The 24,531-nt window shown below is 32.5% G+C and overlaps 1 protein-coding gene across 1 annotated transcript; it reads left to right on the plus strand.

The window, feature by feature from the left end:
* The first annotated feature begins 1,046 nt into the window (after positions 1-1,046).
* LOC132280908 (disease resistance protein SUMM2-like) lies at positions 1,047-5,093 on the plus strand. Its single transcript, XM_059782664.1, has 2 exons — positions 1,047-4,045; positions 4,852-5,093. The coding sequence occupies exon 1, from the start codon at positions 1,198-1,200 to the stop codon at positions 4,000-4,002; it is 2,805 nt and encodes a 934-aa protein (XP_059638647.1). The 5' UTR covers positions 1,047-1,197; the 3' UTR covers positions 4,003-4,045; positions 4,852-5,093.
* Positions 5,094-24,531: the final 19,438 nt, after the last annotated feature.

Below are 24,531 nucleotides of genomic sequence, written 5' to 3' on the forward strand. Positions count from 1 at the left end.
TAAATGCTATACACTCAAATCTTGCCCAAGTCCGGAGATGATGCTATACACTTAATATCAGAATGTTATTGATCTTTTCTTGCATTTGAGCAAGATTGTATATGATATTTATACATAAGGAAGGAAAAAAAAAAAAAAAACTAGCAAAATTTGATCTGACCTGCAAAGAAAACCACATAAAATTCTATATTTTCTTGGAATATTCAAATGTGAATATAAATCTGACTTTGATCTCCTTGACTTAATCCAATTTCCTAATGCACTTGGTTTCAATTGGATCTTGAGTTGAGCTTGATTCATTTCATTTGGTTAGATAATTGTCCTGAAAGAATATGGACTATACTTTCATCCATTATTGAAAAGAGTGGTTGTTGGACATTATTAAAATTGCATAAAGGATCTATGATAATTTGTAGCATTAGTCTTTATCAAGTGGACGCAATAATTAAAATTTGGTTGTTGATGGGTCTCTTTCTTATATACTCCACATGGTGGAAGCTGGCAAGCTTGGATTGTGCTTTTGCCAACCACAGAAAATTATTGAGTTTTTAAATTTAATTTTAAATATATATACATTTAAAGTAGAGAAGTAGTAAAAAGTGTTCCCCTTCCGTTACAGAGACACAACCAAGTATGAGAAACATAATAACATTATTCCCCTGAAATCTTCTGGTTTTGTATGGTTAAAAAAAAGTTTTAAAAAAAGGAAAACAAAATTAAATGCTATACGCTCAAATCTCACCTAAGTTCGGATTTTGAATTTTGAATTAAAAATGACTTATTAAAGGTTCCTTTAAATCACGTTGGTATTTCAATGTATAAAGTTTCTCCTAATAATAAGAATTTTTTTTTAACAATAATAAATAATAATAAGATTAACCCTAAAAACAATAAATAATACTAACAAAAGTAATTCTAAAAATAATAAATAACAACCTAACAACTATTTACTACACAAAAGATCTAGGACAAAATTTCAAAGTCAGTCAACGACCTTATCACTGGAAACTTGCGTTTCATACGAGCCTTATATTCTTTATCCTTGAAACTTTTTCTACATGACCAAAAGAATTAATATATGCATGCAAATTATACTACATTTGCTTCTCTACCTATCTTTTCTTTTCTTCCCAGTGTTTCTCCCATTTCCTGAAGTACTCTTGTAATTTTTGTATTCAGGCTGTTCTGTTCAGATCAATGGACTGTGTGAGCCCAATCTTGGATGCTACGTCCCGATTTTGTAGTTGCATCAGGGACTCTACATACTATATTCGCAATCTCCATGATAATCTTAACTCTTTGACAACTGAAATTGGAACATTGAAAAGGCAAAGAGATGATGTGAAGAGACAAGTTGAAGCTGCCGAGAGGCTACCGATGCAACAACGCAACCAGCAAGTCATTGGCTGGCTTCAAAGAGTAGAACAACTGGAGAGGGAAGTGGAAGAGCTTCTCCAACAGGGTGATGAACAGATCCAGCATAAGTGTCTCAAAATATGTCCCAGAAATTGCTGGTCTACCCATAAGCTCGGAAAGAGAGTATCCGACAAGTTACAGACTCTCTCTAATATGAAGAGTGAAGGTAATTTCAGTACTGTGGCTGTACCGATGGCCGCGGAACACGCCGAAGAAACTCCTCTTGATAGGACTGTGGGCTTGGATGCAAATTTTCACAAGCTCTTGAGTCTCCTTAGAGATGATGGAACTGGAATCATCGGAATCTACGGGATGGGGGGCGTCGGAAAGACGACCCTCTTGAAGATGATCAACAACGAGCTTGCAAGTCAATTGCGTAGTGAGTTCGATGAAGTTATATGGGTTACGGTGTCCAAAGATCTAAGTAGTGTGGAAAGCATTCAAGATAAAATTGGCAAGAAACTACGATTTTCAGATGACATGTGGAGGGGTAAAAGCCAAGAGGAAAAGAAGGCAGATATCTTCAAAGTCTTAAAGAGGAAGAGATTTGTGCTACTGTTGGATGACATATGGAAACGAATTGATCTTCTTGAAGTGGGAGTTCCAATTCCAGACAATCAAAATAAGGCCAAGATAATATTCACCACCCGATCTGAGGATGTGTGCGGTCTTATGCAAGCTAAGAAGAAGATAAAGGCGGAATGCTTGGCATGGGAGGAAGCTTGGGATTTGTTTAAAGAAAAGGTGGGAGAAGAGATGATCAATTCTGACTCTGAAATAGCAAGGCTGGCAAAAGAAGTTTGCAAAGAATGTGCGGGTTTGCCACTTGCGCTTAGTACGATTGGACGAGCCATGGCTAGCAAGAGAACCCCCCAAGAATGGGATTATGCAGTAAGTGTGTTGAAGAAATCTATATTCAAATTTTCAGACATGGGAGACCAGGTGTTTCCTCTTTTGAAGTTCAGTTACGATTACTTATGTGATGAAACGATTAAGACTTGTTTCTTGTATTTTGCTTTGTTCCCGGAAGATGATGATATTGCAGTTTCCCATCTGATAAAATTATGGATAGGTGAGGGTTTTCTTGATGCTGAATGTGATGATAACATTGATGATGCTTGTAAGTTGGCATATAATATTATATGTAGGTTGAAACTTGCATGTTTGTTGGTGGAGAGCTCAAATTACAATCGTGTTCATATGCATGACCTGATTCGGGACATGGCACTGTGGATAGTTCGGGAGAAGGGGATAGTTTGGGAGAGTGGGAGTGAAAAAGAGAAATATTTGGTGCAAGGAGAAAGTCCTAAATGGGAGAAGGCTGAACGAGTACTTTTGTTCGATATTTCAATTGAAAAATTATGCGGAAGTCCTAGATGTCCCAATCTTTTGACTCTAATTCTTTATTGTAATTATCCTTTGATGACCATTTCCAATAGTTTTTTCCAATTTATGCCTACTCTCAAGGTGTTAGATCTATCAGGCAGTCCTAAACTAAGAAAGTTACCGACGAGCTTGTTGGGGTTGGTTTCATTGGAATATCTTGATCTCTCGTGGACCAAAATAAGGGAATTGCCAATTGAGTTTAAGTCATTGGTAAAGTTGAAGTATTTATATTTGAATCGTATGAATGAACTTGATATTATCTCGCCGCAAGTCATGTCAAGTCTTTTGATGCTGCAAAGGTTGGAGATGCGTGGCAGTGGCAGTGGCGGTGGCAGTGGCTGTCGTGGTTCAGATTCAGAGGGAAATATTGATGAAGGCAGCAGCGTCTTGTTTGGTGGTAATGAATTGTTATTGGATGAATTGGAATGCTTGAATCACCTTCAATATTTAAGTTTGACGGTGAAAACAGAGCTTGCTCTCCAAAAATTATTAAGTTTGGAAAAGTTTGTAAGTTTAACGTTTGGTTTAAGCATCCGTGGAGTCAAAAGAGCCTCAATATCGCTGCAAATGTCTTCTTTACAGAAGAAGATGGAGAAACTAGAAAGTCTTGAAATTGTAAATTGTGAAATTTGTGATGATATAGAGGAGTCGTCGATGGATGGGATGAGGTGCGAGGAAAGAGAGAGAGGCGCATTACCTCACAAAAACTATCATCATCCGTTGCAGAAGAGTATAATAGATGGAAGCAGAAGCTTTCATAACCTTTGGGACGTTTACATTGACGAGTGCAAGGTTTTGAAGGATGTAACATGGCTAATTTGGGTGCCAAACCTTCAACGTTTAGAAATTTGGTCCTGTGATGCAATTGAAGAAGTAATAAAAGATGATATTATTGGTAGGGAAATAGGAAAATTGAGTGTATTCGCAAGGCTACGAACATTGAGACTGCTTTATCTACCAGAGTTAAAGAGCATCTACACTCATGCATTGCCCTTCCCTTCTCTGACCTACTTTGAAGTGGCTAAATGTCCGAAGCTTAAGAAATTTCCATTGAACTGCAATAGTAGTGGGAAAGACAGTCAACTCGAAATTTTATGTGCAGATGAGTGGCGGGATAATTTAGAATGGGAAAATGAAGAAACTCGCTCTGCTTTCTGGCCTCTTTTCATATGGCAACAAGAAGATAGAAGAAGAAGTTGATGTCTCCTGATTTTGAGGAAGAGTGTGGTCTCTTATTTCACAGGTAAAAATCTCCACCATTACTTGTTTGCTATGGTTTCTTTTTCTTCTTCTTTTTTTATTTATGTTTTTTTCTTTTCTCGTTGATCTTGTTTGTTCCCGTTATTATTGCATTATTAATTGCTTTATATATCTCGATCAATAAAATTAATTATGAGCTTGGATGATGATTAAAGACCTATTTAGTTCCGTTCTCTAGAAACATTTTTTAGAAATTTTTAAAGCTAGAAAATAATAGGATAAAATTAAAATAAAAAAATTAAAAGGAAGAAGAAGAAGCTAGAAACTAGTATTTAGAGAATTAATATATAAAGTAATACTTTTTAAAATCAATGTTAAATACGATATTGTGTTAAATTTTGGTTTACCTGCCAATGGCATTTTTTTAGATTATCATCAAAAATGGAAAATGTAGATAAAATCCTTCACAATATATAACTTGACTTTGGATAGCTGCTAAATAAATGAAACTTGTCATGACAATAAAATGTATCATGAAATGGCATCAATCTCTAGGAGACTAGGACATTGCTGATAGTGAGAAATTATTATTATTATTTTTTAGGTGTCTTTTTATACCATTCTATGCCCTTTGTATTTAAGTACTTTTATTTTTCTGTATTCGGTTTTGAGGGGTAGTCGAATTTGTAAGGATTATTGTGTGAGAACTCTTCATTGTAAACCCTCATTATTGATAGCGAAATTTTGGTGCCCTATGTAAATGTAGGTAATTTTTTTTGCCTAACTACGTAAATAGTGTTTTTTTTTGTGTACGATTACTTTCTCTTGATTGTTTTATATTCTTAACAGAAAGAAGTTTCGACTTGCGAGGCTAGAGGAAGTGGAGCTGTTGCTGAGTCTTATCGATGTCAAAGTTATGTCAAGGGTTTTAAGAATGAAGTATTGGTAAAGTAGCAACTGTGTCCTATAAATCTAGTTCAACAAAATTGTTGTTAGTTTGTGGTATGTGTGCCTTTTGCGTTGTATTTGTTCCGAACTTATGTTGCATTGACTTGTGGTTTATATATGTCAGAAGTGAGATCTTTCTCTTAGTATCATAATGTGATTTATGTTTTCTTGAATTAGGCCAACATATGTATAAGTTGATACATGATTTTTTTTTTTAAAAAAAAAAACTGAATTTAAAATTAAAATTCCGACACAATAATGATTTTTGTTTCGGTCCAATCTCAAGCTCCATCCAGTCTATTTTGTGTCCCAATTCTCACTGTTTACTTTATAAAAAAACTGAATTTAAAATTAAAATTCCGACACAATAATGATTTTTGTTTCGGTCCAATCTCAAGCTCCATCCAGTCTATTTTGTGTCCCAATTCTCACTGTTTACTTTATCTTTTTACTGTCTTGACTTGGCTAATCTTTATTTATACAGGATGGAACATAGTCCCTCCATATTGTCGCTCATTTTATCAAAAAAATATATATTGATAAAAATTTTAATTAATTTTTTGTTAGACTGATGTGTCAATTATTGAAATTAATACTCTCATTTAGGGATTTAGGGGTGGACTCAGATGTGCCTAGTAGTTTGCTCTATGCAAATTGTAAAAAAAATTCCAATAAATGCAATATATGCACTTTCTAGGTTTTTTTTTTATTATTTTTATTTTTTTATATAATGATTCAATTTATTACTACTAATACAATATAATCGATTTTTTAAGTTTTTAGTTTGTATATTACTTGATATAAAATGGATCTTATCTATTGAGTATTTGAGTGGGCCAAAACATGTGGGTTTTGAAGGACCTATTACAAATGTATCATGTGGTGGGCTGGGGACGTCCAATACATAAAGCTTGGCCCACTTAGTAAGTTGGTTGCTGAATATTATTGTAGTCTCGCTGGTCTGATCAAATTGAGGATTGGTTCTCATACGGTTTGTGACGACCCGTTGAAATTTATGTAGATATTATTCATTTTTTCCTTTTATGTTTACGATTTTGTTCAAACTGTGTCTATATAGTCCACCACTATATTCAATAATATTTTGTTAACTTGATTTTGAATAAGCTGCTAAAGAAATGTAATTTGTATGGCAATAAATTGTATCATGAGATGGCTTTGCTAGTTGAATTGATAACCAATATAGTGGTGGTATTATCATTTTATGACCGGTAGAAGCTGCCATAAACAGCTGCTTCTATTTCTATATAAATTAAGGTTGTGTTAGGTTAAATGAAATTGAGTATTAAAATTTAAATTGATAAAATTAGAAAAATATAATTCAAAAAATGGAAATTAAATAATTTTCTCTAATTTCACCAATTTTATATTTATTCATGCATTGACAACCTCTCGCATGACCTAATGAATAGAAAATAGTTCATCGGCCTAGCATAGCTTCTCTAGTCAAAGAACTTACAGAAATTAATGTTTAGTCTTTGAGCTGAGAGAGTATGTCTTCTCTTGGCCTTAATTTTGAGCGTGATTAAAAAGGGAATAAATTTTCAAATGGGATAGGGTGTGGTCAAAAAGTGACATATATCACGTGTGAAGTTAGGAGGAGATCAAAGGTTGGCTTCATCTATGAGCATTCTAAACACCTTCATGCATTCTACCCCTTTTTATTTATTTATTTTTTTTTTTTTACGTCGACTCAGGAACTCCCCCACGCAGGGCCCCTTAGGCTTAAGGACACCTTCGGGTGAGTCCGGGAACGCAGAGGCTAGGAGTCGAACTCGGGTCTCGGATGTTGAAGCCCAAACTCTAACCATCACTGCTAGCCCCCGGGACTTCATGCATTCTAGTTTGGTTATGTGGATTGAGGACAATTAATAACAATAACATTTTATAAGCACAACAAAATTCCTACATCTCGTCATGTAATATTAAGCCCCTGTTTGAGCAATGAAACCCACCAACTAAAGAAGTAAACCTATCCGATAAAAAAATAATAATAATAAATAAATAAACCTAAGTTCAATATAAAAAATAAAGGCTATTATGGTATTGATATTGTCACATTCAATTCAAATTTTAAAAGTACAATTTATTTTCAAATACGGCAGATTTAATCACTGAAAGTCTTAAACCATGCAATGTGGAGTGAGAATAAGACCACAATTAATCAAAGAATACTAAGGTGGCTATGGTTGATGTCTAATTTATTAACAATTCCATATACCAGTTGAACAAACCAATAATATTTGTTGTTCCAGAGACATAGCGGCGTTGGAAGAAATTCAGAAAGTAAATTCTTGAGATTTTTCCTGACTTAAATGGTAAAAAGTAATATCTGTTAACAATTGTATGCAATTTTCTAATGATTACTAATCCACTTCATTGCATGTGCTCCTTTATAATATTATATCATATGCAACAAAAAAAATTTTGATTAAACATTTTATTATTTACAACAACAATTTTTCCTTTTAAGAATATGATATTCAATAACTATAACATGAATTCTCCAATTTAGAAATCACATATATATATTCATAATTTATCATTATCGCATAGAAAATGACGTGTGTGTCTATATATGTATATTTATAAACATAATTAGATTACAATGAATCGTATATTTGATAAAAAATAAATAAAAATAAATAAATAAAAATAAAATGAGATATGTAGTAAAAATAGGGTATCAATTGTGGCAACCTTATGTGAAGTTCTTATATGTACTGTCTCCAATGGTATCGGACCTTTTGAGTTAAAATTCAAGAATAAAATTGTGCTGGTTCAGTGGATCGGGATGGGAGATTGATTGGGTATAAATGGTGGATATGCAGCACTATCCAACAGTTTAAGTTTTCGGATAAATGGGTAAGCGCTCATTGTTACAATTGGTATTAGAACCAGACTCAGTCTTTGATCCTGTGTCACGCCAAGCATTCGGTCTGAAAAACGTCTAAGTGAGCCACTCGGATAGGCAATGTGGCCCGACCGCAGTTTTGTTGATTGGGCACAATTTTGCTAATAATTGGGTTTGTTGGGTAAGTTATTGGACATTTTTTTTAGGCTTGCATGGTTATTGTTAAAGAGAAGACTTGTCCCATATTGAATCCAAGCAACCACTCGTGTGACGACAACCAAGATTATTGGTAAAATAGAGTGCGTTCGTAAATGATTATTGGTAAAGTAGAATGAGTGTGTAAATGAGTCACTAGATATGATTTTACTTTGTCCGTTTGATGTGAAATGAATTGTTACTTCAATCAGGTTGTGGTGGATTGATGAGTGAATAGGCTGGTTTGGAACCATGTGAATTTTTTTGTTGATTTTGGCAGTAATTTGAGGATAATGTTGTAATGTAGCGGAATCAGGAATGTTGTTGGTATATTGGTGAAGTGGGATTGTGGGAAGTACCCATGAATGTCATTATGGAATATGTTTTGGGTTGTATTATGTGCTTAATGCTGTAAATGTATTTGGTTCATAGAATAAAGTTTTGAGGAAATTTTCCATATGATAGTTCTGCTAATGGGTTTGTTTGAGTTTTCGTAGAGTTGATTTGGGCTGTAATTTCACATTTTTTCCTTCACTCTTATTTGTTGGTTATAGCAGTAAATGTGAAGAATAAATTGGATTAATATCTCCAATTTATTAGTTTGTTACTTGGTAGGTTTGGACTGACCATGTAGTTACCAATGTTGTGCGTGTGTTTGTTTTTTTCGTTTGTTTGTTTGTTTGTTTTAATAGTCAGGATTACATTTCCATAGTAGTTATTAGGGATTTGAGATTTTATGATTTTGATAGGCGTGGAGTCCAAATGCGCTCTTCATGGCTAAATGGTGTGCTGGGCACAAACTGCCCAATTCCTCCAAAGTGGAACTGGACCTACCAATTTCAGGCAAGTTTTTTAATTACTGATGATGGATCATCCAATTTGTGGCATTTCAGTTGATTTCACATCATTCAATTGGATATACCAAACTATGAGTTAATTGTCTACTTATTTTCCATTTATGGTGGTTATTTCTCAACAAACTTCTATGTTTAGATATTACGCAATTTGGTAGTGAATCATTTTCATATATATGTTGTCTTAAAAGTTCAAATCCTATTTAGAAGTATTTCCGAGAGGAGTTATATTAGAAATGTAAATATATAATCATTAATGCTACGTTTAGTGTGCGTGAATGGAATGGAATGAAATGGAATGGAATATCCATTCCAACCATTATTTTATTTGGTATGCAACTTAAAGTGAGAATGGCCATTCCATAAGAATGAAAGGATTGAAAATCCATTCCACAACTAAACCTATAGAATGGCCATTCCATTCCCAAGTTATTTATTTTAAAAAATTGACTTCCCAAAACACCCTTATATTCCAAGTCTAAAAATCACAATTACCTTCCACCTCAATCATCTCCGCCTTTCAGCACCACCACCACTGCCTTCCACCACCACCGACTTTCACTATCGCCCACCACTTTCGACGACCACCACCGCCACCATCTTTCATCACTGATACCGCCACTGTTTGCCGCAAACACTACCGCCGCCTTTCACCACCTTCTACCGCCACCACTTTCTACCGCCACCACTGCCATCACCTTTCACCACTGCCATCACCTTCCACCACCACCACCACTGCTACCGCCTTTCACTACCACCACCACCACTGCTACCGCCTTTCACTACCACCACCACCTTCCACCACCGCCACTGCCACCTTTCACCACCGCCGCCGCCGCCTTCAACAACCACCAACGCCACCCACCACCACCACCTTCTATCACCGCCACCACCTTCCACTACCGCCACCGCCACTTTTCACCATCGCTACCACTACCACCTTCCGCCACCGCCACCACCTTTCGCCATCGCCTACCACCTTCAGCCACCACCTTCCACCACCGCCACCACCTTCCATCATCACCATCACCTTCCACCACCATTATAGTCACACCATTATCTCCTTCCACCACAACCACCACACTACTGCCACCGCCTTCCACCAACACCACTGCCACCTTCCACCACCACTGTTACCACCAATTTTGCCACCACTGCCGCCTTCCAACACCACCACCTACACTACTACCACTTTCCACCATCCACCACCGCCACCGCTACTTTTTATTTTTAAAAAATTATTAGAGAATATCATTTTGTTAATTTTATTTTATTTATTTGTTACTAAGAGGGATATTTTGGAGAATTCAATTATAAATTTATTCCATTCTAAATTTTAAATTGGTCGAACCAAATACTAAAATGGTTATTATCATTTCATTCCTACACATTTCATATTTACAATCAAACAATAGAATGAGAATGACCATTCCATTTCATTCCTATTCTCATTTCATTCGCACTTGCATTCCATTACATTCCAGCACACCAAACGTAACATAACTGTATTTACTGAAGTGATTTTACCTTCACCTTGGAAGCTTCGAGCAAGAGAGTTATCTCGCTCCAAACAGAGTTTTGTTCTTGAATTTCAAATATTTGGAGTTGTTCTTATTAACTAAGGCTGGGATCCTCTGCAACGAATCCCTGCTTTTATTTTGTAAAATAATTTCAAATTTCGACGGGAAACATAATTACAAATCGGTCACTTCTTTTTACTAGAAAAGTTGTTTTAAAAATAAGGGTTAATTACATTCACACCCCCTGAGGTTTGCCTTATTGACAGCCAGATGAAAGATAGCCATTTTTCGAACAATGACACCCCCTGTCAGAATTTGCATCCAAATAAAGCCTAAAAAGGAGTAAAATGTCTACATTACCCTTTAATATTTTATTCATATTTAATCTAAAATATCATAATCACTAAATTACCGAAATGCCCTTTTTTTAGGAGAAAAGAAAATTAACTCACCTACCTATTTTCTCTCTCTAACATCAATATCTTTCAACCCACCATCACCACAACTCACGTCTGCCACCGCCACCGCCAAAACCTCCACCCACAACCACCACCTCCAACACCGCCCCACCCGATTCTTTATTTTTCTTTCTCCACTCCCTACAGGGTGGAAACCCAGTTGCTGATTCTCAACCGTCTGATCCCAATTTCTCCTTGGTTAACGCTACTTCTCCTCCAATACGTTGTTTCTCACTGCCGATTTCACTCCATCTGATCCAGAAGAGCCCATCGAGGGTAACAACCCAGTTTTTTTTTTTTTTTTTTTTTTTTTTTTTTTTTTTGTGTATATATATATATAATTTTTTTTTATTCACAAGAAAGAGCTTAGAGAATTTGCGGCGGCGAGAGGTGATGCACAGAGAGGAGGAAGGATGGTTGCTTCGATCCGACGAATATTCCGATCACCACCCATTGTGATACCCCCGAATTTCCGAATGTGGGTTGGCCAGGCCCACGCCCGAATACCCGAGGATATCAAAACAAATTGATAATAAACGAACACAGAGTACAAAAGAATAAAGAAGAATAAATAAAATGCTGACAAGAAACTAAAATGATAATCTAATAATAAACCTCATAATATATTTCCATTAATTAATAAACTCTTCTGATAAAACTGATCCTCCAAAATACAACTCGGGAATCCATACTGTGTGGACCCCTAGAAAATCCAAACTAAACAAATGACAGTATTCTAAAATAGGAAACTGAATCATAAAGGAACTCCTATGTAACATCGGAAGAATGATGTAGATTGATCCCCGCTCAGCACGAACAACCTCTACTCGTGACGAACACCTGAAAAACAATGGTGGGTCAGGCCCACAAACAAGTTCTACTCTACTACAGTCCAAGCAGAGATCCGATACACGTATACATCCTAGTCAATCCAACAGTAACTAGTAGTCCGTATATATATATATATACACACTAAAGGAACCTCACTAGACTATAGGGTTGTCTCAACCTGAATAGTAGGCAACATGCAAAACGCACGTATAGTGGGTATGAGTACCTAGACCTACCAGGGTACACAACTACACTATATCTAGCTACACATCCCTGGCGATATACGCGCCCTAACCATTGATCCTGAGACTCAAGCTCATATCATGGCACCATACTTATATACATAAAATCTAGTAACCATCCTATCCAGTATAAATTAATTCTCCATAAGTCATTCAACTTGTTCAGCTGACCTGACTTGAATATAAGTAGGACTTAATATTTTAATTAATCCATTCCCTTATATAATAAATTAATCATCCATAAGTCATTCAACTTGTTCAGCTGACCTGACTTAAATATAAGTAGGACTTAACATTTTAGTTAATCCATTCCCTTATATAAAATAGGTAGGACTTAACTAATAAGTTAAACCATCCCTAGAATGCCACCGTCCCATATCGGTGCATTAAATCACACAATCCAACAATTGATGTAACAATTAAGGAAATACATCAAACATTCCATAAATAACTATGATAAATATGATATCAAGTTATCACATAATAGGAATAACTTATTATTTCTTTAAACTTCCTATATCATATGTCCTACACAAACTGAATCTTATACATGATGATATTTTATTATACCGTTAAATAAGGATTCTCCATATCCAATTCATCCTACACATTTAATCTCAATTGCTAAAATATTTTAAAAGATTAAATCCATTCGTTTGTTTAAAACATTCAAATAGTAAGTATCATTATGATTGGGTCTATTTAAATTTATTAAAACCCAAACATAGTCCCTATTTAATGTTCAGGAATCTTAGGCATGTTTCTACGTTCCATCATTCCACAGATATGAAAAATACATAATTTAAACATGTAAAAATTCACATAAGAAATCAAATCAAAATCATGCATTTTATCAATTCATAACACAAGAACAGATATGAACCAATTTCATAAAACCTATGTTCTAACCCAATTAAACATGCATAATTATTTAATTTTATGTGTTTAATAAATCCTGGAATTTTCTAGGCATGTACAGAAACACGAATCAAAGGGAAAGAGATAGAAGAAAAACTTGCCTTAAACTTTCGGATTGAAAGTTAAACTTCTTCTTCCTTGATCTTCTCTCTAAAGGGTTTTCTCCTCCTTCCTCCCTCTTTCTCCTTCTCTCTCTAACTCTCTCTCTAGAATATATTGCGTGATATATTTTCACTCCTTTTTCAACCTATAGTTGTGTATTTATAGGCTAAATAATAACCCTATTCCTTTTCCCAATCCAAGTCAACTTAATAAAATAAAATAAAAATGAAAATATTAAAAAGGTAACTTAAAATATGTTAAGTATATAATCTATGTATATCCTTATTAATTAAATAAAATATATACATTAGATTATTTAGTAATACTAAAGTTACCATAATATTAAAAGGTAACTTAAAACATGTTAAGTATATAATCTATCTGTATTCTCATTAAATAAATAAAATATATACATCAGATTATTTATTTATACTAAAGTTACCATAATATTAAAAAGGTAACTTAAAACATGTTACGTATAAAATATATGTATATCCTTATTATATAAATATATAAAATATATACATCAGATTATTTATTAATACTAAAGTTACTATAATATTAATAAATTACTTTCCTTTTTATATATATGTATATACATATATATCTATATATATACATATACAACTATCCATGGATAATTATCCATACCCATCCAACCTCCTATCCAAGCAGTCCATGGGATCCAATTGGTTGGCCAATTACCACTAACCATAACCATAAAAGAAAAATAAAATAAAATAATAAAAGAAATGAAAACATTTAATTTACAATTAATTAACATTAATCAAATACATCATTTAAGCACACAATCTAATTAAACAAATAATACAAATAACACCTAGACAAAATACAAATAACACATAGATAAGTAGCCAATTAATCAAGTAACACTTAATTCAATTAAACACATAAACAATTAGTCAAATAATCAATTAAACAATTAAAAAAAATATAATAAAAATAAATAAATAAATACCGAGACTATCCTTTTAAAATTAGGGGTATTACACCCATAGTCTTATCTGAGCTCGAAGATTGATGTTGGCTTGGAGAGTTCACTGATCACGAACGTTGCATCATCATGTTAGCCGAATCCGTCGAACATATCGTCTTGTTCCCAATCAACACTCTCAAAATTTGGCATGCCGTCAATTGAGTTTTCATGGCCATCTTCACCCCTCACTCTTCGGAGTTGACTAACCACCACCGCCCCTTAATTGGTATATCAGTTGGTGAGCACTGGTGTTGTTGGCGGCGATAGAGAAGGTTGTAGTAGCCACTTAGGGTTTCGGCTTTTGTTGTTGGCTACTTAGGGCTTCAATTGCAATGGCCACTTTGGTGTTTGAGGATTTGCGAATCGTTGATCAGAGATTCAGGTTGATCGACGATCATCTATTCAGGGTGTTTTGCTTTGGTGGAAGTTTTCAATGGGTTGCAGGGAATAAAGGTTGAAGATGATGAATTACATGTTTTGGTGGGTATAGATTGGATTGAGATTTTTTTTTAGGTAATCAGGCTGTCCAATCGATTGTTGATAGAGGGGAGTGGCCGGCGTACTTTGGAGTGGTCATGTTTGGAGTTGCATATGTGGCTATGGTAGCCAGTGGTCATGTTCGGTGTTTGACATGGGGCGCCATGGTGATGGTGGTTGTGGAGGTGTGCTGCTAGTGGAGGTGGAAACCACCCTCTTCTTCTTCCCCTCTTATCCCATTCTCTCTGTATATGTGATACCCCCTAATTTTGGAACACGGATTGATCAAGTCCGCGCACAAAATTAAGAGATATCAAAACAATTTAAGTATTTAACAAGCACAGAATACAAAGATGAATAATAAAGAATAAATAAACCGCTGAAGAAAACTAATAAATAAATATTACTTAATGATTCTCCAACAATTACAATTCGAAAATCCCATAACTCAAGGACCCCTTAAAATATTATCCAATAATCCAATACTATTTAAAAGTACACAAGATGAATAGACGAATGACAGTCTCCCAGCTGCGGATCCTCAACCTCGAGACTGGAACCTCTAATAACCTGAAAAATAAATCGTGGGTTAAACCCTACGAGCAAGTTCACTCTACCAGGCCTCTGAAAACCAATAAGCAGATCATCTCTGATCAAAACCAAACCTAATAAAGTTTTAACTTTAATAAAGCACGATATACATGTCTATATATAATTATATATACTATACTAATCACATCCATTAATAGGTTTATTAAATTTCCATACCTATTAAATAATTATTAAAATAATATTCATACCTAGACCAATCTACCATTTCATTTTATAAAAACTCCTTTGACCTTAATCCCATCCTAGTCAGTTGTTTAATCATTTAAACAACAAATTATAATAAAAGAAATACTCTATTTAATCCCAACCCGATAATGATTTTAATTGTTTAAATCACATATCCAAAATCCAAGTTTTGACAAATCATCCACGTCTTCCCCAATATTATTTTATTAATGTAAAATAATACACTAACCAGTAAGTACTAAACTATTCTCATTTAAGAATATCTAACCCTAATCCAATCCATACATACAACAACTATAGATGATATTTTAATCATCTAACACATAACAACGTAATTATGCTTTGGCAAATCAATCATGCCATTGTAAATATTTTTATTTATATATTGGCAATTCAACCATGCCTCCATAAGTATATTTATTTATACATTGGCAATTCAACCATGCCTCCGTGTATGTATATTTATACATTGGCAATTCAACCATGCCTCCACAGGTATATTTATTCATACATTTAATTAGCAATTCATCCATACTTTCCATATATGTATTCTATTCATACAAATATTTAGGTAATATATTTAATCATTTGACAATTCATCCATGCCCACACTTTAACCATGAATTAACTTTAAAATTAACAATACGCTAAATCATACATAGCCATCACATGCATATTATACGCATATTATTAATTTAACAACCAGCCTATTAAGATATGCCAAATAAGAATGATAATATTAATCATCTTAATGATTTATATATATATATACCTACACATATGTTATTTAATGTATTTATGTGTTTAACACCTTCTTTAATAATCCTTGATTATTTAAAATCAATATACATACATACATACATATATATATATTCATCCTTCCATACAACTCATAGACAAATTAAACTATATATACACATATATAAATAATTTTATATATATATATATATATATACACTTCCTTCCATAACAAATTATTAATTTATTATATTTACACAAATTAGTGCAACTAAATATGTCAGAAATAGTTTCCTTTAAATACTCCATATTGGTTTAAATAGTTTTCCGACACTTTCTCACTAAAACATAAATATCTCCTAGTAGGATGGGAATCTGATAATGAAATTGGTACCATTGGAAAGAAGACGAAAAATCCTTGAATTTGAGCTCAAGAATGACCCAATTTCGATTTAAAATGACTAAGTTATGACCGTTTTAATTTCTAGTGTCGAATTAGGCCAACATAGTTTCCCACGCGCGCCCACGTGCTTACTATGCACTTGCACGCGCTGGATTCAAGCCTCCTTGTGTGCTGGTATTGGCTAAGCTCTTTCAGCTACCGTGAGCTCACCACACTGAATCCATCACTTCCTTTATGCCGCATCCAATGGTCATAAATGAGTGCGCAAATGAACACGCTCACACTAGATTATTTTCTATTAACTATAATAGATCTAAGGTCCAGATCAGCGAGTGCACCATCTTCTCATGGTCTGCAATACACCAAATAATCCCATAGTTGACCAGACCACTTCTATGGTCCAGATACACATGCGCACCAAAGTTTTATGCGCCGTGATGCACCATATCAATTCATATAAGTTTAATTAATCAAATGGCCCTAATTGGCGTATACACCCTATTATCCTACACCGCGCCGCACTGGATCAATTCTTTATTGTGCCGCGCGCTCCACATGCGCCAGTTACCTAGTATATATATATATATATATATATATATATATATATATATATATCCTAACAAATAATAGGACAATAAATCCTAATAAATTCCTAAAAATATCAGAAAAATTCCAGAAAATTACAGAACAATTCTAGAAAATAAAGAAACCATAATTAACTCTCTTGGGTCACAAATCCACCTATAGATTGATTTTAAAATATACATAACACCTATATATATCAATTAAAATCCAATAATCTAAAAATCAAATATAATAGTTTATACTTTTTAATTATTCCGATCTAACCATAATTTTTAAACAAATAAATTTAATTAAAGCCTTGATACTCAAGGTGAAATCCTTATGAGTTCTAAGAGGAAAGTTAGAGAAAACTCGCCTGAAGGTTTCGAAACGAAACCGACGCTTTAAGCTTTAATTATCTCTTCCAATTCCGACGTCCTCCTTTTCAGATCCGACCTCCTCCTTGTCAGCCCTTCTTCTTCCTCTCTCTCTGTCTGTTTTATTTTTCTAACGTGTAAAACCTTTAACCCTAAAGCCTTATGTGTATTTTTATACACCTTAAATTCCAAATCCTATTCCAACTAGTATTATGAATTAAAATAATAATCTTTAAATAATTTATATCTATAAACATATATATATATAAATATATATTCCTTCCATAATTAACTCATTAGTTAATTAAATCATATATACTTATAAATATCAATAAATATATATCTATATATATATCTTTCCATAACAATTATTAATTAATTATATTTATATATAATTATATATATATATATATATATATATATATATATAATTGATACAAAAGTGATCATTTAAATAATTAAATAACCACGGACCTTCATTAATTAACCCAATAAGGTTTCATACAAGCCCAAGACCACATCTTTTGGTCCAACTTTCCTTAAGCCCAATCCAATTAATTTAAATAAATAAGATAATTAATTAAATACCGAAATTAAAATAACTAATTACATGAAGCACATAAACAAACAAGAATTTACAACTAAGTCATATAATACCAATAAAATCAACACACCAATAATTCAATCAATAATCAACCACACAAACAATCAATCATCATACATAATCACGAAATATAACTTAATTAAAATAAGATAATTAATCTAGCACTCAATAAAATAAAATAAATCATTGAAAAATAAAATAAAATAATTAATCCTAATTAATAAATCTTTTAAAATTATCGGGGTATTACATTCTTCCCCCCTAACAAACGGAATTCCGTCCTCGGAATTCACAAATCCATGAAATAAAAACTTTGATTATTTAATTTCAAATTTCATTATTCCTTTTATCCGTGTGGAAATTAACCCATCCACACATATTCATTATTAGCAGACACATCACGTAATTAGCTAATTCCATATTTATATAATTGATAAATATAAGTACACACTAGAGACTCTCACTGGACTAAAGCAGTTTCAACCGGATAGTGGGTATCTCATGTAAAACGCACACAAAGGTGGTTACGAGTCCTCCTTCTACCAGAGCCCACACATCCTTAAACCCAGCTACCCATCTCAATCGGCAATATACGCCTCCATCCTAACCACTGATCCTGAGACTCAAGCTTATATCATGGCCCATATATGTGTGTGTGTATGTATGTAAATATATATATATATATATATATATATATATATATATATATATATAATCCATTATATCCACATAAAAGTAAACTATCCAACCATATTATTTCAATGGCATACCATCCAACTATTCCGTTAACCTGACACGAATAAGTAGGACTTAACGCTATGGTTAATCCGTTCCCTTATAAATATATAGGTAGGACTTAACTTTTTTGGTTAATCCGTCCCTGAAATGCCACCGTCCCATACCGGTGTATTAAACCATACAATTCATAAATAAATAGGTAGGACTTAACTATTCCGTTAATCCGTCCCTAAAATACCTCCATATTATTTTATTGGTGCATAAATCCATAAAACCCATACTTCAAAATTAGGGTAAGACTCAACGATTTACCAATACCTTCTAAATCGGTGTCTTACCATTTTCCTGATAAGACTCAATGATTTACCATTAGGACACACTAACGGACCGAATATAGAATACAATGAATCCTAAACTTAAGCTCTAAGTAAAAGAGTACACAACGCAGAAGTCACATAACGAAAGACACCCCAGGGACACTTGAACCTGGAGTGCTCTGATACCAACTGTGATACCCCCTAATTTTGGAACACGGATTGATCAAGTCCGCGCACAAAATTAAGAGATATCAAAACAATTTAAGTATTTAACAAGCACAGAATACAAAGATGAATAATAAAGAATAAATAAACCGCTGAAGAAAACTAATAAATAAATATTACTTAATGATTCTCCAACAATTACAATTCGAAAATCCCATAACTCAAGGACCCCTTAAAATATTATCCAATAATCCAATACTATTTAAAAGTACACAAGATGAATAGACGAATGACAGTCTCCCAGCTGCGGATCCTCAACCTCGAGACTGGAACCTCTAATAACCTGAAAAATAAATCGTGGGTTAAACCCTACGAGCAAGTTCACTCTACCAGGCCTCTGAAAACCAATAAGCAGATCATCTCTGATCAAAACCAAACCTAATAAAGTTTTAACTTTAATAAAGCACGATATACATGTCTATATATAATTATATATACTATACTAATCACATCCATTAATAGGTTTATTAAATTTCCATACCTATTAAATAATTATTAAAATAATATTCATACCTAGACCAATCTACCATTTCATTTTATAAAAACTCCTTTGACCTTAATCCCATCCTAGTCAGTTGTTTAATCATTTAAACAACAAATTATAATAAAAGAAATACTCTATTTAATCCCAACCCGATAATGATTTTAATTGTTTAAATCACATATCCAAAATCCAAGTTTTGACAAATCATCCACGTCTTCCCCAATATTATTTTATTAATGTAAAATAATACACTAACCAGTAAGTACTAAACTATTCTCATTTAAGAATATCTAACCCTAATCCAATCCATACATACAACAACTATAGATGATATTTTAATCATCTAACACATAACAACGTAATTATGCTTTGGCAAATCAATCATGCCATTGTAAATATTTTTATTTATATATTGGCAATTCAACCATGCCTCCATAAGTATATTTATTTATACATTGGCAATTCAACCATGCCTCCGTGTATGTATATTTATACATTGGCAATTCAACCATGCCTCCACAGGTATATTTATTCATACATTTAATTAGCAATTCATCCATACTTTCCATATATGTATTCTATTCATACAAATATTTAGGTAATATATTTAATCATTTGACAATTCATCCATGCCCACACTTTAACCATGAATTAACTTTAAAATTAACAATACGCTAAATCATACATAGCCATCACATGCATATTATACGCATATTATTAATTTAACAACCAGCCTATTAAGATATGCCAAATAAGAATGATAATATTAATCATCTTAATGATTTATATATATATATACCTACACATATGTTATTTAATGTATTTATGTGTTTAACACCTTCTTTAATAATCCTTGATTATTTAAAATCAATATACATACATACATACATATATATATATTCATCCTTCCATACAACTCATAGACAAATTAAACTATATATACACATATATAAATAATTTTATATATATATATATATATACACTTCCTTCCATAACAAATTATTAATTTATTATATTTACACAAATTAGTGCAACTAAATATGTCAGAAATAGTTTCCTTTAAATACTCCATATTGGTTTAAATAGTTTTCCGACACTTTCTCACTAAAACATAAATATCTCCTAGTAGGATGAGAATCTGATAATGAAATTGGTACCATTGGAAAGAAGACGAAAAATCCTTGAATTTGAGCTCAAGAATGACCCAATTTCGATTTAAAATGACTAAGTTATGACCGTTTTAATTTCTAGTGTCGAATTAGGCCAACATAGTTTCCCACGCGCGCCCACGTGCTTACTATGCACTTGCACGCGCTGGATTCAAGCCTCCTTGTGTGCTGGTATTGGCTAAGCTCTTTCAGCTACCGTGAGCTCACCACACTGAATCCATCACTTCCTTTATGCCGCATCCAATGGTCATAAATGAGTGCGCAAATGAACACGCTCACACTAGATTATTTTCTATTAACTATAATAGATCTAAGGTCCAGATCAGCGAGTGCACCATCTTCTCATGGTCTGCAATACACCAAATAATCCCATAGTTGACCAGACCACTTCTATGGTCCAGATACACATGCGCACCAAAGTTTTATGCGCCGTGATGCACCATATCAATTCATATAAGTTTAATTAATCAAATGGCCCTAATTGGCGTATACACCCTATTATCCTACACCGCGCCGCACTGGATCAATTCTTTATTGTGCCGCGCGCTCCACATGCGCCAGTTACCTAGTATATATATATATATATATATATATATATATATATATATATATATCCTAACAAATAATAGGACAATAAATCCTAATAAATTCCTAAAAATATCAGAAAAATTCCAGAAAATTACAGAACAATTCTAGAAAATAAAGAAACCATAATTAACTCTCTTGGGTCACAAATCCACCTATAGATTGATTTTAAAATATACATAACACCTATATATATCAATTAAAATCCAATAATCTAAAAATCAAATATAATAGTTTATACTTTTTAATTATTCCGATCTAACCATAATTTTTAAACAAATAAATTTAATTAAAGCCTTGATACTCAAGGTGAAATCCTTATGAGTTCTAAGAGGAAAGTTAGAGAAAACTCGCCTGAAGGTTTCGAAACGAAACCGACGCTTTAAGCTTTAATTATCTCTTCCAATTCCGACGTCCTCCTTTTCAGATCCGACCTCCTCCTTGTCAGCCCTTCTTCTTCCTCTCTCTCTGTCTGTTTTATTTTTCTAACGTGTAAAACCTTTAACCCTAAAGCCTTATGTGTATTTTTATACACCTTAAATTCCAAATCCTATTCCAACTAGTATTATGAATTAAAATAATAATCTTTAAATAATTTATATCTATAAACATATATATATATAAATATATATTCCTTCCATAATTAACTCATTAGTTAATTAAATCATATATACTTATAAATATCAATAAATATATATCTATATATATATCTTTCCATAACAATTATTAATTAATTATATTTATATATAATTATATATATATATATATATATATATATATATAATTGATACAAAAGTGATCATTTAAATAATTAAATAACCACGGACCTTCATTAATTAACCCAATAAGGTTTCATACAAGCCCAAGACCACATCTTTTGGTTCAACTTTCCTTAAGCCCAATCCAATTAATTTAAATAAATAAGATAATTAATTAAATACCGAAATTAAAATAACTAATTACATGAAGCACATAAACAAACAAGAATTTACAACTAAGTCATATAATACCAATAAAATCAACACACCAATAATTCAATCAATAATCAACCACACAAACAATCAATCATCATACATAATCACGAAATATAACTTAATTAAAATAAGATAATTAATCTAGCACTCAATAAAATAAAATAAATCATTGAAAAATAAAATAAAATAATTAATCCTAATTAATAAATCTTTTAAAATTATCGGGGTATTACAGTATATCTGTGTGTATATATATATATATATCTAATAGGTAGTTTGGTAAATTAAAATTAGTGGGAAGGTTAAATCGGTAATTTTAACATTTGAATGGTCCACTTCACAAGTCAAAGGACATTTTAGTCATTTTATTATTGTCAGAGTGTTCATGGGTGCCTTTGTCAAACTCAGCAAATTTGAGAGGGTGTCATTGTTAAAAAAAAGGTTATCTTTCATCTGTCTGTTAATAAGGCAAACCTCAGGAGGTGTGAGTGTAATTAACCCTAAAAATAATTAATTTTTTTAGTTTCATTAAATTAAAAGTCTTTTCATTATATGCTTGTATTGCTTTTTTATACAAAATATTGAGAATTTAAATAGCTTGTTGCTTTTATATTTCTCTTTTTAATTTTTCCAACATTTTCAAACCATTCTATTACATTGATTTATTTTTTTAATATTTTTTATCAAATAACATTTTAAGTATTTAATAGAAGAATTTAAATCACTTACACCTTTTGAATTTCCCAATTGAATTTTTTCAACAATTACAAACCACTTTCATCGAGAATTTAAATAGCATGCACATTTTGAATTCTGTCAATAGTTACAAACCATTTTATATAATAGTGATTATTATTTTTTGTATTTTTATCAAATAATATTTAAATATTTAATAGTACTCTTATTCATGCCATATGATTTTATTATTATCTTTTATGTTATTTTATTATATTATTTACAATAATAGAAAATTTATTAATTTAAAAAGATTTTAAACTACGCTTGTACTACATGGCCCAATAATTGAACCTGAAATGACCCAAGAAAGGGTTGAGAACAAATCAAAACGAGAGCTTACAAAAGGGATTGGACCCAAATTAGAAAAAGAGCAATTAGGCCCTTGATCACAAAAACAAAAAAAAAATAGCAGTGAGCCGTCAGTGACTACTATTGACTGACTGATCTTGTTTGGTTGCAGAGAAAATTGAAGAAATTCCGATCTTATTTTTTATTGCCTTCGATTTGCTTAGGATTAGTAGAGCTCGAGAGGAAATTTAGGGATCAAAGAAACATGTTATTCAATAATAGAATAATTTATGTCAAACACGAGTAATTCAAAACAATCTTAAGTAAGTTCAAGCTAGGGAGCATCAAATTAGCGTTTTAAAATTTAAATTAAAAAAATTTAATTCAAACTTTCAATAATATTTTTGAATTCTTAGTCCACTCTATTGATTGTTGCACATTAAACTTAAATTGTCAGTTGTGTTACTTGCCATGTGATCAAGGTTGTGCAATTTTAGTCATAGCATTTTTCAATTGCGGCGAAGTCAATTGATTTTTGATGACATTGAAAATTAGTGACTGAAAAATATTAGTGCTGAATCAATAGTCCTGACTGCTTTAAAAACTGAGTTAGTAGAGTTGGATTAAAAGTTTATACTTAATAATCGAACTCTTACCAAGTGAAATTTTATTTAATTGTGCGTTGTAGAATACACATAATTGGATTTGCACTGATTATTTTCAATGTTATGCACTTAGTTGGGCTGTGGAACAATGCCTTCGTTTTACTCTGACTTCACTGATATGAATAGTTGAGATCTTCGAAAACATGCACTATAAAAATGAATCAACTAGATCAGAAAATCATATCTGGTATGGCACATTAGTTTCTGTTCTAAGTCTCAAACTGTTTTGGGTTTATTTGTCTAGCTTTTCGGATGCATTAAACTTGGGATTTGATTGGACCTTTTTTCAAAACATTTTACAATTAGGCTCCTTGTAAAATATTTTCTAAGTAACAATTTTTCATGTAAAATGTTTTTTTTTTTTTTTGACAAAACTTTTGAAATATTTTTTATTGAAAAAATCAAAATTAGAAAGTTATACGATTGTTGTTGTTAAAGAAGATATTTA

Source organism: Cornus florida, unplaced genomic scaffold (genome assembly GCF_030987335.1).
Source record: "Cornus florida cultivar Cherokee Brave unplaced genomic scaffold, ASM3098733v1 CherokeeBrave_3.0.0_Hap2_Chr11, whole genome shotgun sequence".
Lineage (NCBI taxonomy): Eukaryota > Viridiplantae > Streptophyta > Magnoliopsida > Cornales > Cornaceae > Cornus > Cornus florida.

What these genes read in the sequence shown, in the direction of transcription:
- LOC132280908 (XM_059782664.1), top strand. Translation starts at nt 1,198, where the DNA reads ATGGACTGTGTGAGCCCAATCTTGGATGCTACGTCCCGATTTTGTAGT.